This window comes from Propithecus coquereli, unplaced genomic scaffold, assembly GCF_000956105.1.
Source record: "Propithecus coquereli isolate 6110/MARCELLA unplaced genomic scaffold, Pcoq_1.0 Scaffold34, whole genome shotgun sequence".
NCBI classification, from domain to species: domain Eukaryota; kingdom Metazoa; phylum Chordata; class Mammalia; order Primates; family Indriidae; genus Propithecus; species Propithecus coquereli.
Window position 1 is genome coordinate 7,183,511 of NW_012149063.1, and position 14,939 is coordinate 7,198,449.

The 14,939-nt window shown below is 36.0% G+C and overlaps 1 protein-coding gene across 1 annotated transcript in view; it reads right to left on the reverse strand.

Moving 5' to 3' along the window:
* The window catches only part of GPR155 (G protein-coupled receptor 155), a 44,512-nt gene extending 29,803 nt beyond the window's left edge, over positions 1-14,709 (reverse strand). Inside the window, exons 1-4 of the mRNA XM_012650689.1 lie at positions 14,492-14,709; positions 10,133-10,629; positions 2,636-3,035; positions 845-1,010 (exon numbers count right to left, since the gene is read on the reverse strand). Of these exons, the coding sequence (XP_012506143.1) occupies positions 845-1,010; positions 2,636-3,035; positions 10,133-10,598 (1,032 nt within the window). The 5' untranslated portion in view covers positions 10,599-10,629; positions 14,492-14,709. The remainder of the gene's footprint in view (positions 1-844; positions 1,011-2,635; positions 3,036-10,132; positions 10,630-14,491) is intronic.
* Between the last annotated feature and the right edge of the window lie 230 nt (positions 14,710-14,939).

The following is a 14,939-nucleotide window of genomic DNA, read 5'->3' on the forward strand; positions in this document are numbered from 1 at the left end:
GGCCTGGTCTCAAACTTCTGACCTCAGGTGATCCTCCCACCTCAGCCTCCCAGAGTGCTAGGATTACAAGAGTGAGCCACTGCTCCAGGCCCAGAAATTCCACTGTTGATGGTTATCTTCTAGGTTCTGGACAGTAAATAATATCAGTGATCTAACTAAACCTGTGAACAGTTTCCTTCCATACTGTTTCATAAAACTTAAAGCAAAAAATACAATTCAAAAAGAGAAAATTACCATGCAAACACTTTACAGATTAAATAGAAATGACCTTCATTAAACAATTAAATTCCTTTATATTTCACAATCATTTGCTCTAATGCTGTAGGTAGCATGTACAATACACTTAGACATTGTTAATAATTTGGTGTTAATTGATTTTAGCTATTTCTTGCAGTCGGTTATGTGGTATTTTGCATCTGGTGGTTGAATTACCAATGAATGAAATAGATTTTTTTCCTCAAAATTTTGAAAGTTACCCTTCCGTAAATAACTTTTAGCCTTCAGGATAAGTATAGAAATAAAATAATTGAAATTTCAAAAGACTAATGAGGGCTAGGCATGGTGGCTCGCACCTGTAATCCTAGCACTTTGGGAGGCTGAGGCAGGAGGATCACATATGAATGAATGAATGAATGGACAGACTAATGAAAAGTGTCATGGCTGAATAAAGGTCCCAGATTACATAACTGTTGTAACATGATGTTACACAATGCCTCTTTACTTACAGTGAGGTAGTTCTTAGACATCAAATTCCCATAAAAACAATGTTGCGTTGTATGTTTTAAAAATTCACTTTCCTACTAAACACACAAATAATCAAACTTAGACAGTAGTATATACATACAATTTCTACTTCCATGTTGAACTGTGTTGCAAAGATAGCCACTCCTGGTGCTACAGGAAAGACACCATACAAAAATGCGTAATTCGATAAACTTGTATGATTCACTACACTGTCGCCCTTGTCCAAGAGTTCCACCATTTCTCTGCATAGGAGTGGCAGCACCAAGCTGAAGAAAGAAGAAATACATTGTTTACTTGATATTGAAGTATGCTCCTCCCCAAGTTGTAGATTGCTCTGGTGAACTTGGTATTAGGTTATTCTTCTTCTGCCCAGAAGATGTATCTATTTGCATGTACATATTCTGTGTATACCTACTTCTGAACACTTTGTTGAAAGAATCAAGAATTTAACTTGGAGTCATTTAAAATGTAAAAATATTCTGGAAATACTTCACACATCAGAGATAAGGAAGAAAAAACTTAGATTTTTGTTGTCCTACAAATAATTTTCTTGCAAAAATTTGGTAAAAATTGCAATTATAGCTGCTTTCTTGCTTCCTCTATTAGTTCACTGAAACATTAAAAGAAAAAGGTTGACAATCTGAGTAAAAATTTCTTTCAAGAAAATTACTAAACTCCTCTTTAGGAAAAAAAAAAGCTGAACTTTAATTATGATTAGGGGTTTAAATGGTTCAGTTAATGATAACAATGCTGCTCAAAAACACTCCAAAAACCTGTACAAAAATAGGCATCTTAAAATTAGTTCTTCATCTTTGTAAATATAAAAAGGGTTAGCAAAGGGAACTGAAACAATGGAAATGGAGGTGGACTGGAAACTGAGTGAAATCCAGACCTGGGGAAGAGTCAATTATTTTAAACTAATTAAAACCCAATTAAAATTTATATTTAAATTAATTAACAATTATTTAATTAAATATTAGATATTTAATTCTTATTGGACATTTTATTTTAATTAAATCGATATCTAGTAAGAATCAAAAAGTCCCCAAAATTAAGTTAGAATATTTAAATTCTAAGTGGAAGTTGATAATACTATTATTGTTAGAACTATATTTATTACTGTGGCAATACTAATTAATACTTTGTTTCTAAAGAGCATAAAAGCACCATAAATAACTTTCAGCCTTACATTCATTTTTATTATTTTGAAAAATAAACACTATATTAAACTGGTCTCATGAATTTAACTGTCTATATAAGAGCTGAATTCCATAATTAAGCATGCCTCAAATATTTGAGATAATCTTGCAGTAAAATTATGTCACCTGTGCCATGAAGTATAAGCAAGGTGAAGCACTATTAACTAAGGGCTGATAAAAACTTTTTATTTGACAGGCTGGGACCAGATGGCTGTTTATAATGCTTCATATTCACTCACCTGTATTTAGAGAGCTCAATTAACCTCAGAGTTACAAAATATTTCCCCCAAATTCATGGGAAAAAGTTTATATTAAAAATTATTATTCTTATTATTACTAAAATGATTTTGCCTTTAGGATTTTAATGAATTTAGAAAACTCAGAAATCCTGCAAAATTCCTTTAAAAATATATTATCACACTGGTACATTAGGAGATATTAAGTAAACTTTACTTAAAAACTGAAGTGAAACCAATCATCTCTGATAGTAAAATGGAAAGAATAATCTACACAGTATACAGCAATGACTTTCCACAATACACCAACATCACATTTTCCTTTAAATCACTACTACTTTATAAGGAGGGATCATTCATATTCAAGGGCGAAAATAGTCGCAGGCACCTCCCAATGAATTGACTAAACAAGGCTTTCACAAGTTTCAATTCCCAAATTAAATAAGGGAAACTTACAGTTTAGCTGTGATGAGAAGAATCAGTACAACAAATGCTGACTTCTTCAGTCTCCTTATTTTTCCTACCATCGTAAGACCAAGATAAAATAGGGCTGATCCAGAAAAAGAATTTCCAAGTCCATCGAGAAAATTTTCTATATATACAGGCACCGTTCGATCAAGAATAAAATTGAAAGCAATACCAATGAAGACCATAAATACTATTGGGTTCTGTAATACACGCAGAAATCCAAGTCCGACAATTTTTGCTTTGTTTTGAGAAGCATTTTGAGTATCTTTCCACTTTTGGATTTCACAAAAGATAAACCCTATAGGGTTTAACATCATAAGAGATATTGGTGCCACCAAATAAATGTACTGGAGATATTCTGGGTATGTAGTTTGATACAAAGCTTCAACTGCAAAACAAGAATATTGATTTTTAAATGATTATTACAAAAACACATAAATATGTACATAACATTTTCTTCTGTGCTTAATTATAGCAATTGTTAATTAATCTAAATAGTTCCAAATGACCTCATTAGCATATTTTGGAAAAGTAAATTTTAGTAATAAAGCTGAAAAAAAAACCCATAATAAATATCATCTGGCTTACAAAATAATAGCCAACCTTAAAAATTATTTTTAGTAAAAATGCACTAATTTTTACTATCTAGGGGCTAAAATTATTCTCCAAATAAGGGCAGAATTGTAGAATTTTTAAAAGAAACAATTCAAAGTAAAAATCTAGTAACGAACTAAACATTTAAGTAGTAATAGCAACAAGGTGGTTGTTGGTACCCATGGAAAGAGCGGTTTTACTGGAATGGTGAGACAGAAGTCAGATTACAGAGGATTGAGGAGATAGTAGGTGACAAGGAACTAAAAAATGAGCACTGATATGGAGTCCACACTGTACAGAAAAGAAGTGAAGATGGTAGATGGCTAACGGAATCTGGAGGCATCAGAGATTTCAGGCCCCTATGAAGCCTAAGAATTAAGTGCAGTTGGAAGTGTAGGTGGTCAGAGTCAGTCAGATAGTGATCTACTGAATTTAGTATTTTCCAGATGACTAAGTCCAGGATGTGGCCATAGGAGTTGGTGGGTGAAACGGAGTAAAGCAAAAAAATCACTGGAGATGAGGTCAAGGAACTGAGAGGGCGGAGCATTTGACAGATAGTTCACAAGGCTAGCCACAAACAAGAAAATGGCAAAACAGGGATAAAGAAGATGACAGTGAGCTGGATATTAAAGTCTTCAATGAATGAGGGGTAATAACTAGAATGACATCAGCAGGTGACAGCAATGAGGTTGAGTGGTCTAGACAGCACAAACCTCAAAGTATTATAGTTTTTTAACAACAGAGCAGAGAGTAATGGCTTAGCAGTAGTCCACAGTAGCTATGGGGATGCCAGTCCTACCTACCATTGCTCGTGTGGTGTGCGGGCTATGCAAAAATGAACAGCCTCCATCTGAGAGGAATGAAAGGGAATGGATGCTTTCAAGGAAGCCCAGTGAAGATGCTGAAGAAGTAGAACTAGAAAGGTGGATCTAAGAAATGTTTGGGAGGGAGATACAGTGGAGTCACATCAATGCACATTTAACTAACACAAATTCAACTGCACCCTCTCAGGAAAACAAAACCTTCATGTTTTTCCCCTGTGGCATATTTTCAAGTGCAAACTAATTATTTCACCTGCTGTTCATTGAGGAAGAACAATAGTATAGAAAAAAACTGTCTGTGTTAGACTTATGAGAAATGGTACAATATAGACAAAGTGTGTGTGCTGTATTTTGTGGGAGATTTAAGGAATTTTTTCAAGGATTTAGGTATACCTGATGACTTTAGATCCTAACCACTGCATAAAATGTGTTTCCTTATCCCATGAGGGAGGTGTGGGGGCTGGATCAGACTTCTAGCAGTTTCCTGGTGGACTGGAGGCAACTTAGAGCCTTGCAGTAAACAACTGGTCTCTAGGCACATTTTTGGCAATGGAAGTGTACATTATACAATCTAATGCATACAAAGGCTGATTCATAATTGATTTGAAGTTGAGAAAGATAAAAAAAGAACAGCAACAGACACTCACAAGGTGAGAGGCAATTGTGTGAAAAAATGTAAAAGATTAGGTTTCTCAATTTACATGAAGATAAAATGACACAGGTAGGAAAATACATTTGTTTACTTAATCAGGATATGTAAGTTCAGTTATGTCATGCACATGAACTGTTAAAGTTATGTAACTAGATTATATAACCTTTAGAAGTTCACCTTTTTCTCATAAGCTAAAACTATTTGTTATAAGATTCAATCCCCATTTTCTCAGTTAAGCACCTTCAGAGGTTATAATATCTCCAAAATGAAGCAGTGGTTAAAAACATCTGATTATATAAAATTTCATAAATTCTTTCCACTGATTTCCAAATTCAATATGCTAGTTCTATAACTCTTAGTGGTTTTCGTTTATGTTTCAGGTTTCATCTTTTAAGTAAAAAAACAACACTTTTTCTAACTATTTCTAGATAGCTACACTTCTGATTAGATATCCTAAGTCAAGAGAAAAGTGTCCATACTTGCCCACCACTCAATTTTTAAAATAGAGTGTATATTTTGGAAAAGTGTTCTCAATCTGAGCATAAGAATTTTTCCTAAGCAGCGACAATAAAATGCATAAGGTGTTTCCTTTGACAACACAGCTACAATTCTGCAATCACTCAAAGCCCCTTATATAATTGCCTTTTTCCAGTAATTTACTTTCCTGGCATACTAGCAGTCAACAACTATCACATAATGAACTTTCCATTGTTTGCTCAATGCAAATTTGAACAACAGTTTTTTTATGTCTGGCCAACTATCAAGTACTTTCCTCTTTAGCAGGATCTTTTGTATTTTCTCCTCTTGATTCTTACCACTATCATTTCTTAAAAATCTCAAAATTAGATTAATGTGTTTACCAACCAATATTCTTTTTGTTTATCTCAATCACCTCCTTTGTCCATTTTATTCACTGCTAACAGTACCATCTAAATGTTAGCTTTTAAAAGTTAAGATTTTCCCATGGCTCTCACAGCCCACAGAACAGCTATAAAACCTTTCTTTTGACATTCATAGCCCTGTCTCCACAATTGGTCCCTTATTTATCCAACTCATCTCTTACTACTTCTTAATGCAAAGACTCCATCAGTTTGGTTTTCTTGTTTATTTCTTCTTTTTCCATCAGCCGGTTTAACAGCATAATTATACCAGACAAACACCATGTTCATAATTACTAGTTCTACATGCTGACCATACCATCATCCTCTAACTTTTTGAAATCTTTCTTTTTTTACTTAATGCTTAAGGCGTGTCTCTGGTACTACTTCTTCCAGCAAGTCTTCAATCTACATTATTAATTTCCACTTCTCTGGAATGCTATGATACTTTGCTTCATATTAGTGCCACCTCAAAAAATTCTAAGTTCCTTGAAGGCATCATTTTATAACCCACAGTCCCCAGTACAATGCTGAGCAAATCTGAAAATACTTGCTGAATGGAATGATCTGACACATCAATAAATGTCAAAGGTTTCAGATATAGTAAAAATGTATTTTATAACACATAGTAATTTATATCTAATTGTTAAAAGTTAATCCATTTCTTTTTGTATCCATTTTTAACTTTATTTTTGCTTTTTACAAAATTATTTTTAATTGGCAAAAATTATATATATATCACGTACATGTTTTGAAATATGTACACACTGTGGAATGACTAAATTAAGCTAATTAACATATGTATTATCTCATATGTTTATCATTTTTTGTGATGAGTACACTTAAAATCTACTCTTTTAGCAATTTGCAAGAGTACAACACATTGTTATTCAACCATTGTCACCATGTTGTACAATAGCTCTCTTAAATATATTCCTCCTAACTGAAATTTTATATGCATTTTTAAAAGATTTTTTACACATTCTGAATATTTATGAAGCAGGTTACTATTGAGGTATTTCAAGTCAGCTGAACAAATATACAAAAGCAAAAGAAGTATGGACTAGTGGGACAGCAAAAAATTGTGATTCAATAAATCTTTGTTAAATCACTAGAAGATTAGGGTTTAACACAGGAATTCTAGTATACTTCTGCCATTCATTTGCATAATTACTTAACATTACATCTTTCCCTATAAATTGGCAGTGCTTCTCTTTTGTTATCTAGTTTTTCAAATCTAAAAAAAATATATGAAAGCACTGACCTACAGTAACTAAAATTAGATTTATAATCATTGTATCAACTTTTAAGTTCTAATTAATTAATGATAATAAAAAAGGCTCTTGGAGGGAGGGGAGAATCCCATCATAAGTAGTTATTATACAGCTTTGGAGGACTAAGAGACAAAATTAGCCACCTACTGTGTCTCCTATTTTGATTCCTGCAGGGTTTTAAGTCCTAGCACATAAAACACAAAGACCCAGACAAGATCATTCTATTATTTAATGGCATATAGTTAAATGCTTCATTTCCTTTCTGTTTACAGCTCAAGCACTGGAGCATAATTATGATTAGTCAGGGTACTTATGCTATCAGCATTGTTTGAAGAATAAATTACAGGACTTAACTATGCCCTATTAGTATCTTTTAATGACAGAGGCAGGGAACCATTCTGATTTGCTGAAATCAACATTTCACCTTGGTAGATTCTTGGGTTCTACTCACACTTGGATTTTTAAAGTACTTTTGAAAAGAACTGGTCTAAAAAACCGTAAGCTTCTTTTTTAGTCTGTAATAATGCTATATTCTGTCACTTGAGTAAAATCATTTTAATGTAATTTCATAGACCATTACAGTTGTCACAGTACATACGAAAAGGAAACATCCTTTTCTTTATTCATTTACTTATCTATGTTCTCCTTGCATTTCCTGAGTCACCTATAAATTAGACAGATGTGGAAAAAAATGTAGTCTTTTTTTTTAAAATGACGTCTTAAAAAGGACATTTCTTATAACCCATGATCAATGCTCATCTGTAAATAAAATAGTGAGAATTCCTTGGAGAGATCACGAAACAAATAGAAAGAAAGGTCTTCTTTCTGGAGACAGTCTCCTCTGTTCGCTCTGTGCAAGGCCAGAAGGCAGAAGGGCACAGGCAGCAATACTAAATAACCTCATTAGGGAGCAGAAACACAGCCTTTACAGTTCTGCACCACACCTTTCAACGTGTAGTATATGAGAAAGCACTTCTGTCTATACTACTGGTTTTTAGTAAAGTCATAGTCTACAACCTAATGTTACAAGAGCTCTTATTATCGTGATTAAAAAACAAACAAAAAACCCCAACAAAAATTACACCTCAAAATTGACAAACACAATCGTCATGGAAATTTGGGCTAGTACACTTCTATAAACATGATTATTACCAGATTCACTGATTTAATGTGGGACATAAGAAAAGCAGTGATGAAATGGACGATTATATTTTTTATTTGGAAGTTCTGCCTTGATGTGAACATGGAATAACTCGTCTAATAGGTCCTTTTCCGCTACTACTGATTTTATGCAATATTTTTAGAATAATATAGAGAAAAAAACCTTTGATTCTTTCTGAAACTAATATATTACAAGGCTGGTTGAGTCTTCTGAAGATTAAGTTGGCATGTTATATAACTGTGGCATCAGAGAATGCCCAGGATTTGGAACCAGAAGACCTAGGTTTGGGTCTCAGTCACCTGTTTGTTAGCTGTGTGACCTGGGATAAAACATTTAAATCTCTTTAAGCCTGTCTCCTTGTTTGAAAATGAGGATAATAATATCTGCCCTACTCAAATGAGGTAAGTATATAAGAAGAAAGTACTCTGTAAACTATAAAGTTACAAATATTAGTTCTGTTTAGTTATGGGCTTACTAATCTATGAGAGCATGAAACTATATACTTCTAGTTCATGTCTAAAGTAAGATATAGTAATATTTAGTAGATATTTAACACTATGGTACGGAGACACTTCTGAGGTCCTTATACCATAATACCTTGACAAATTTACATTATTAATGCTCCCAAGGAAATAGACAAACACAATAACTCCTTGCTCTTTTATTTCCAAGTCTTTATTTCATTTTAAAATTCAATAACCTTAAAGGAACACCTATCTAGTTTCTGACTATTTGCAGCTCAATTGTCAAGATCCTAGTTTTTCCTCTGTCTTAAACCTCCTGCTTTACTTACAGATATTTGATTTCTTAGATATTTCTCTCTTTCTGGTAAGCAAGATGGAGGAAGGTCAAAGGTAGAGAAAGGTGAAAGTATAGTTCACTAGAATCTTTTGGGTGCCAGTGGTGAAATAAGCTGAGAGTAGGGGAAGAGGATAAAACTACTAGATAAGAAACTTGAAAGTTAATGGTAGATTTCAGTTGTACCCTTTAATACGTTCCACTCAAGTCTCTGCTCAGAAGACATATCCTCAGAGAGGTCTTCACTGTCCACCCTACCTCAAATAGCACCTTCTCATTCCTATCCCTCTAAACTACTTTATTTATTTTTATGGCCCTTGTCACCACCTGAAATGATTTTAACTTTAATTTTATTTATTTTTCCATTAAAACATAAATTTAGTATGGGCAAGAACTTTGTTCGCAGGCATATTCCCAGCAGCTAGCGCAGTCACTGCTACATAACTGTGAATGAATAATGGTACATTCCCCATGAGTGAATAAATTAATATATCCACAATATTCAGGTTCTCACATTATGATACATGATCAAAGTACACGTAATTTTAATTTTAAAATTTAAAAAAGTAGTTACTAGGTGTACATTTTCTTGGTGGCAAAGTATTCTAAAAAATAGAATGTTTTCTTTCAAGATATCCCAGCATCCCAAATTGGTATGTTTACTGTCTCATCAGGAACATATACACACATAAAAACATAAAATTAGGCTGCTTAAAGAGTCAGAAAGGTAAAAAAAGAAAAGTGAGAAAGGTAAAAAAAAAAAAAAAGCCATCACTATTTTTGTTTTTAAACAAGAAATTAACTTCAACTAAAATACATTAAAATTTTGAATAATGAGCTCAAAAACAATTCTAATGTAAAAAAATACATATTCCAGATGGTAAGAAAAATAAGAGGGAAAAATTACTCATAAATTATCACTACTAACATTTAATAATGACTATTTTAATACAGACATAAGCCTATCCTTTTTATATAATTCAAATCAGAACCAAATCCCTTCTGAAAATTAAACTTTTCATATATGATTACTAAGAAGAAAAAGAATACTATTAGAAAAACTATTCACAAAAATTACTAGGATATGATCATTTAAGTAGATGATTAAAGGATCCTCAAACTCTGAAGTTGAGGAAAAAATATAATTCATCCCAATTTTAGACATATTTAAGAAAAAAATTAAAGATTTCTTAGATACAAGAGTAGGCATCTGCTGCTAACAAATGCTTAAATTAAAAGCTTATATTTTGTTACCTCCTAAACCAATTGAATTTTTTAAAATCTTGAAAAATAAAAAATAACTTACCTATAGGGTATCCCAATGCAAAGTCATTACTTTGTGTAGCAAATATAGGGAATAGTCCAGCTTTGCTAAATCGACTATTAGGACTGGCGACCAATAAAGTTGATACACATACAATAAAAAATACAGAAGCTTTGGCAATTAAGATACTATATAGGAAAGACCAATTAACATTGGAAAAATTAAGTATAACCATGTTTTTGAATAATAAAGCTGGAAGTGCAAATCTGGAGACAAAATTTCCCAGTCCTTTGGCCTGTGTTGATGTTATGACATTGGCCCTTCCTGCTATGTAGCCACAAAGGACTATGCCAAAGCATTCTAGTAAGGCTGGAAAAAGCCTTGTTATTGACATTGAAGGTGGGTCATTAGTGGAATTAAATCCATGTGTTACTGTTGTAGGCAAACTGTTGGTCATATTGACTGCAATGGTTACGTTCTCTGCAGGTAAACTAGAAAAGGAATTCATTTTCTTTCAACCTCCAACTCCAACCAGATCTCTGGAAAGAAAGGAACAAAGATTCAGTGTGATGATAAGAATTCTAGTTGAAATGTTACACTGGGAAACCTAGATTTATTTATTTCTTAAATAGCCAAAAAAACATACATACTCTCAGCTACCACCAGGGAAAAATACAATGGAAAAAAAAAGTGGGGGGGTTGCTAACAATAACCTCTTTACTCTCAAAGGTAGTTCAGCTCAACATATTTATGTTGCTGTTCTATATTTAGCAGTATCAGACATGAGTAAAATAAGATCCACAGATATGACAGCCGCAGTCATGCCCTATAGCTCTTTCCAGGGATCCACAGTTAAGCTGTGTCAGGTGGATAAGAGCATGGGGCCCACAGAGTCTCTGCTGAATGTATGCTTCTTCAGAAATTTCAGAAGTTCTCAGGGCTACATCAAAGAGTCACACCAGGACTAGAAAGTTCTTTCTAGCCCGTGGTCATACTTGAGTATAGGACAGAAAGAACAATATAGTCAACGATCACTTAAAAACTTTGAATCAATAACTTTTCTGTGCCTCACTTTCTTCATTTGTGAAATGGTAATAATAGTACCTACCTCATAGGAACTTGAGATTATTCAAGTAAAATCCTCAGAATCACATCTGGTATAGAGTAATCACTCAGCCAAAGTTAAATATTTAAATTTTGGTAGAACATATGAGAAAGAAAGAAAAAATGATGGTATCTCACCAACCTACTTTTAGTTTCTTTTACACCAGCCTTGACACACTGGCCCCATAGTCCCTTTGTACCTCAGGGACTTTGCACATTCCGCTCACTCTAAAATGTTCTTTTTTCCACCCACCCACCTGCCACATTCCACATAGTTAATTAACAACTATTTATCCTCCAAATCATATAGTTCAGGTGTCACTTTATCAGGTAAGATTTCTCTGACCACACAGCCAGGCTACGATTTTTTTCTCAAATAGATTCTCATTACTTACCTTTAGGTCACTTTTCTCAGTCTGCAATTATGCTATGCATTAGAGTAACTATTTAATTTATGCCATCTCTTTTGCTAGATTTTAAATGTCACAGAAGCAGGGACTGCATGTTTTTGCTCACCGTTGTGTCCCTAACATCTAGCACACACCTGGCACACAGGAGACACTGTCATTTTTAATGAATGACTAAAATAACTTGCACTTATATAAACCTTTTACCCTTTCATGAATCAATATTCTCTTTCAGGCACTATCTAGTTCACGGACAGAAAAAAATTTTTTTTCCAAATGATGAAGTACCCTGTTTTTAACTATACTAACAAGTCCAAGAACACAAAATGTGTCCTAACATGTTCTCAAAATGTTAAAGAACACAAAATGTGTTGTAAAATGTTCCAAAGATGTTCAGAAAACGCTAAAGCAAGGAACAAATTCTTTATGCTAACATTACAATAATTATCAACTCCCCTCTTGCTGCCAGGGACACAATGCACAGGAGGTCTGGATAACTCTAAAATTAATCAGCTTTTATTAGTATCTTGAAACTAATATGATGTCAATTGTCAATTTCTAAGTGATTACTCTGGGTTTACCATCTAAAATGGCCTTATATAAGGCAGAAAGTAAAAAGCTCATGCTTCCTGAAATTTACAATGCCCAGGTTAAGTTCTCAAACATCTACATCACATTAAAAAGACTCAGGCAGCAGGCCAGAGATCACCAACAACCGATACATGGGGGTGTGTAGGAGAATTTTCTCTGTGCTACCCTGGTATAAACGAAACCATTTAAAAACCTTACATTTAATCTGGATTAAGACTAGTATTTTTCTACCAGGATTAGACAGGAGTGGTCAATATAGTACACGAAACCTCTAATACTCACATACTTAAAGTTTACCACATAAGCATCAAATTATATCCTGGGAAAGCTACTGGTTGGTACAAATACCCATACTTGAAATAAGGAGCTAGTAAACAATTAAACAAAGGTGTTAAACATGTGGCAACTTTAAGAAACGTGTTCTTGGGAAGGCAGTGCTAAAGAAGTCCAGTCTTGTGATGTTTTTCAAAAGTTCCCTGTGTTTCTTCGCCCAGAGTATTACTAATTTATACTGCTCACAACCCCTTATTTGTACCATATGAGCACATCCCAATAAATTTTTTTGACCCACAGTTTTAACTAAACTAGTGGTAGTTCTGTGAAAAGAGTAAAACAGATTCCGGGCCTTATCACTTATCAACTCCTTGGGTAAGTTACTTAGCCTTCCTGAACCTTAGTTTCCTCAACTGTAAAATGAGAGTAAAAATCTCCTTAGAGGGATATTGTGTGGATATAATATTTTATACACAGCTTATCACAAAGTAGGCTTTCAAGAAATGGTAGCAATTGCTATTAGGAGCTGTAGTCCTAATAATAAGAAGAATGGTAACAAAGTAAATCTTATGTTATTTCTTCAAACATACTTGGTATTAAAGATCCTCCAACCAAAAAAAACGAGGGATGGGATATGTCATAAAGTCATCAGGTTTTGTTTTATACCAAACAGTTAAGAGGAATTGAATTTAATTTAGTTTGATCTTAAATGGTTGCTAACAATGAAGGGAGAGTTGTTCATTTTTCTCAGGGTGTTGGTCAGATAGTTATAGCGATGCCCAGGTTTAACTTTCAATTAGTTGAAAAACAACAACAAAACATTGAAAAGTAATCTGCCCCTCCCAAGGGTTTCTTTTAATGTTTTTCAATATTATAAAAGCAATACCTGCTGAGGAAAAAGTCAAAATAATCAAAAAGACTTACGAAGTTTTATCTCATCCTAGTACAGGAAGAAAATATGCTTTCTAGAGCATTATTTTTAAATGAACAGGAACTACAGCAAAGGAAGTTTTAAAAAAAATTACCTTCAGTCTTTTCATCTATGAAAACAAGGCCTGTTACAGAACAAACAAGTTGACCTGTCACAGTAAAGGACCACTGACTGGGGCAGGGACTAGAGAAACGCTACTGTATATATGGCCACTTCACATTTGGCTTAAACATCAATGAACCACTGAAATTGTAAAAAACTGCTATTATTAAGTGAAAATGGGAGTGAATGGAGAGTTGATTAACTTCAAGGAGAAAACTTTAAACTCTTAGGCTCTTTCTCAAACACCCAATATCCTTTATCCCCCGGGAAAACGCAGAATACAGTGTGATACTACTAAAGCACTCTTCAACATCAACAGTCACAACATTCACCCACTCCCACCTACTTGCAGGGGACCAAATGTCCTCCCTAGAGACCCAGTGCAGGGAGCTCTGAGCACTGCCTCCTTCCCTTGTCTGCAGGGACAGACTTTGGCCCTGCAAGATAAGAGGTGCAGAAAGTCCTTAACCAAATAGGCTGCCCAGAGAACAGCTGCCACCCAACGCCTAGGAAGGCAGCAGTGGAAGTGGAAAGGCAGCCTGGGGTCTGTGCCTGGGAAAAGGTGGTCACTCCGCTTCCCAGGGTATGGAGTCCCAACGTCATGGTAACTAACGGTGCAAAAAGGGGTAGAGAGAAAATTTGGCTCAACGTTCCAAGTGCCTGGGCCACCCTCCAGATAAAGGGAAGAGTCCGAGAATGACAGGGTGGTCGCACGTCCAGTGGGGAGCTTCCCAAACTGGGGATGGCAGTTCCGTCCCCGTGGGGGACAAGCCACATCTTCCCCTGTGCAAGCCTTCCCGGTGGTCTCACACGTTCCAAACGCAGGCGCTGTGGGGCAGAGACAGGCAGGTTCAGGCAGCGGGCCGCGGAGCCAGGGCGCAGAGGGTCGGGCACTGCCCACCTGCCCAGATCCAAGGGGCGGGGGTGTGGTACCCGGTGCCCACAAGGCCGAGCCAGGACGGGGCAGGTCCGCGCCCCGGGGGTCCAGCTCACCTGCTTCGTCTGCAGCCCTGGGGCCGCGAGGAGAAGGGAGTCGGTGCTCGCCGAGGGCCAAGCAGGGAGGAAATCACCGTCATCTCCCGCCCCCAGCCCTCTTCGCTGAGCGCTGCCAGGTGCCAGCTGCAGCAGCTCAGGCACGTTCCAAGAAAGTGGGGTTGCGGGTTAGCCGCTGCGGCCCTGTCAGCTCCTCCCGGCCCGGGCCGCGAGGCCCCGCCTTAGCCCCGCCCTCTATCCCCGCCCCTATCCCCGCCCCCTGCATCAAGCCTTGAGGCACAGGTCTCTACCCCGCCTTCAGGCCCCGCCTACAGCCTCGAGCCCAGGGTCACAAGGCCCCGCCCCTCCCTCAGGCTCCGCCCATAGCCTAGAGCCTCTGAGGCACATTTTCCTCAAACCCGCCCTCAGGCTCTGCCTCCCTGCTCGAGCCTCAGAGCAGCACGGCCCC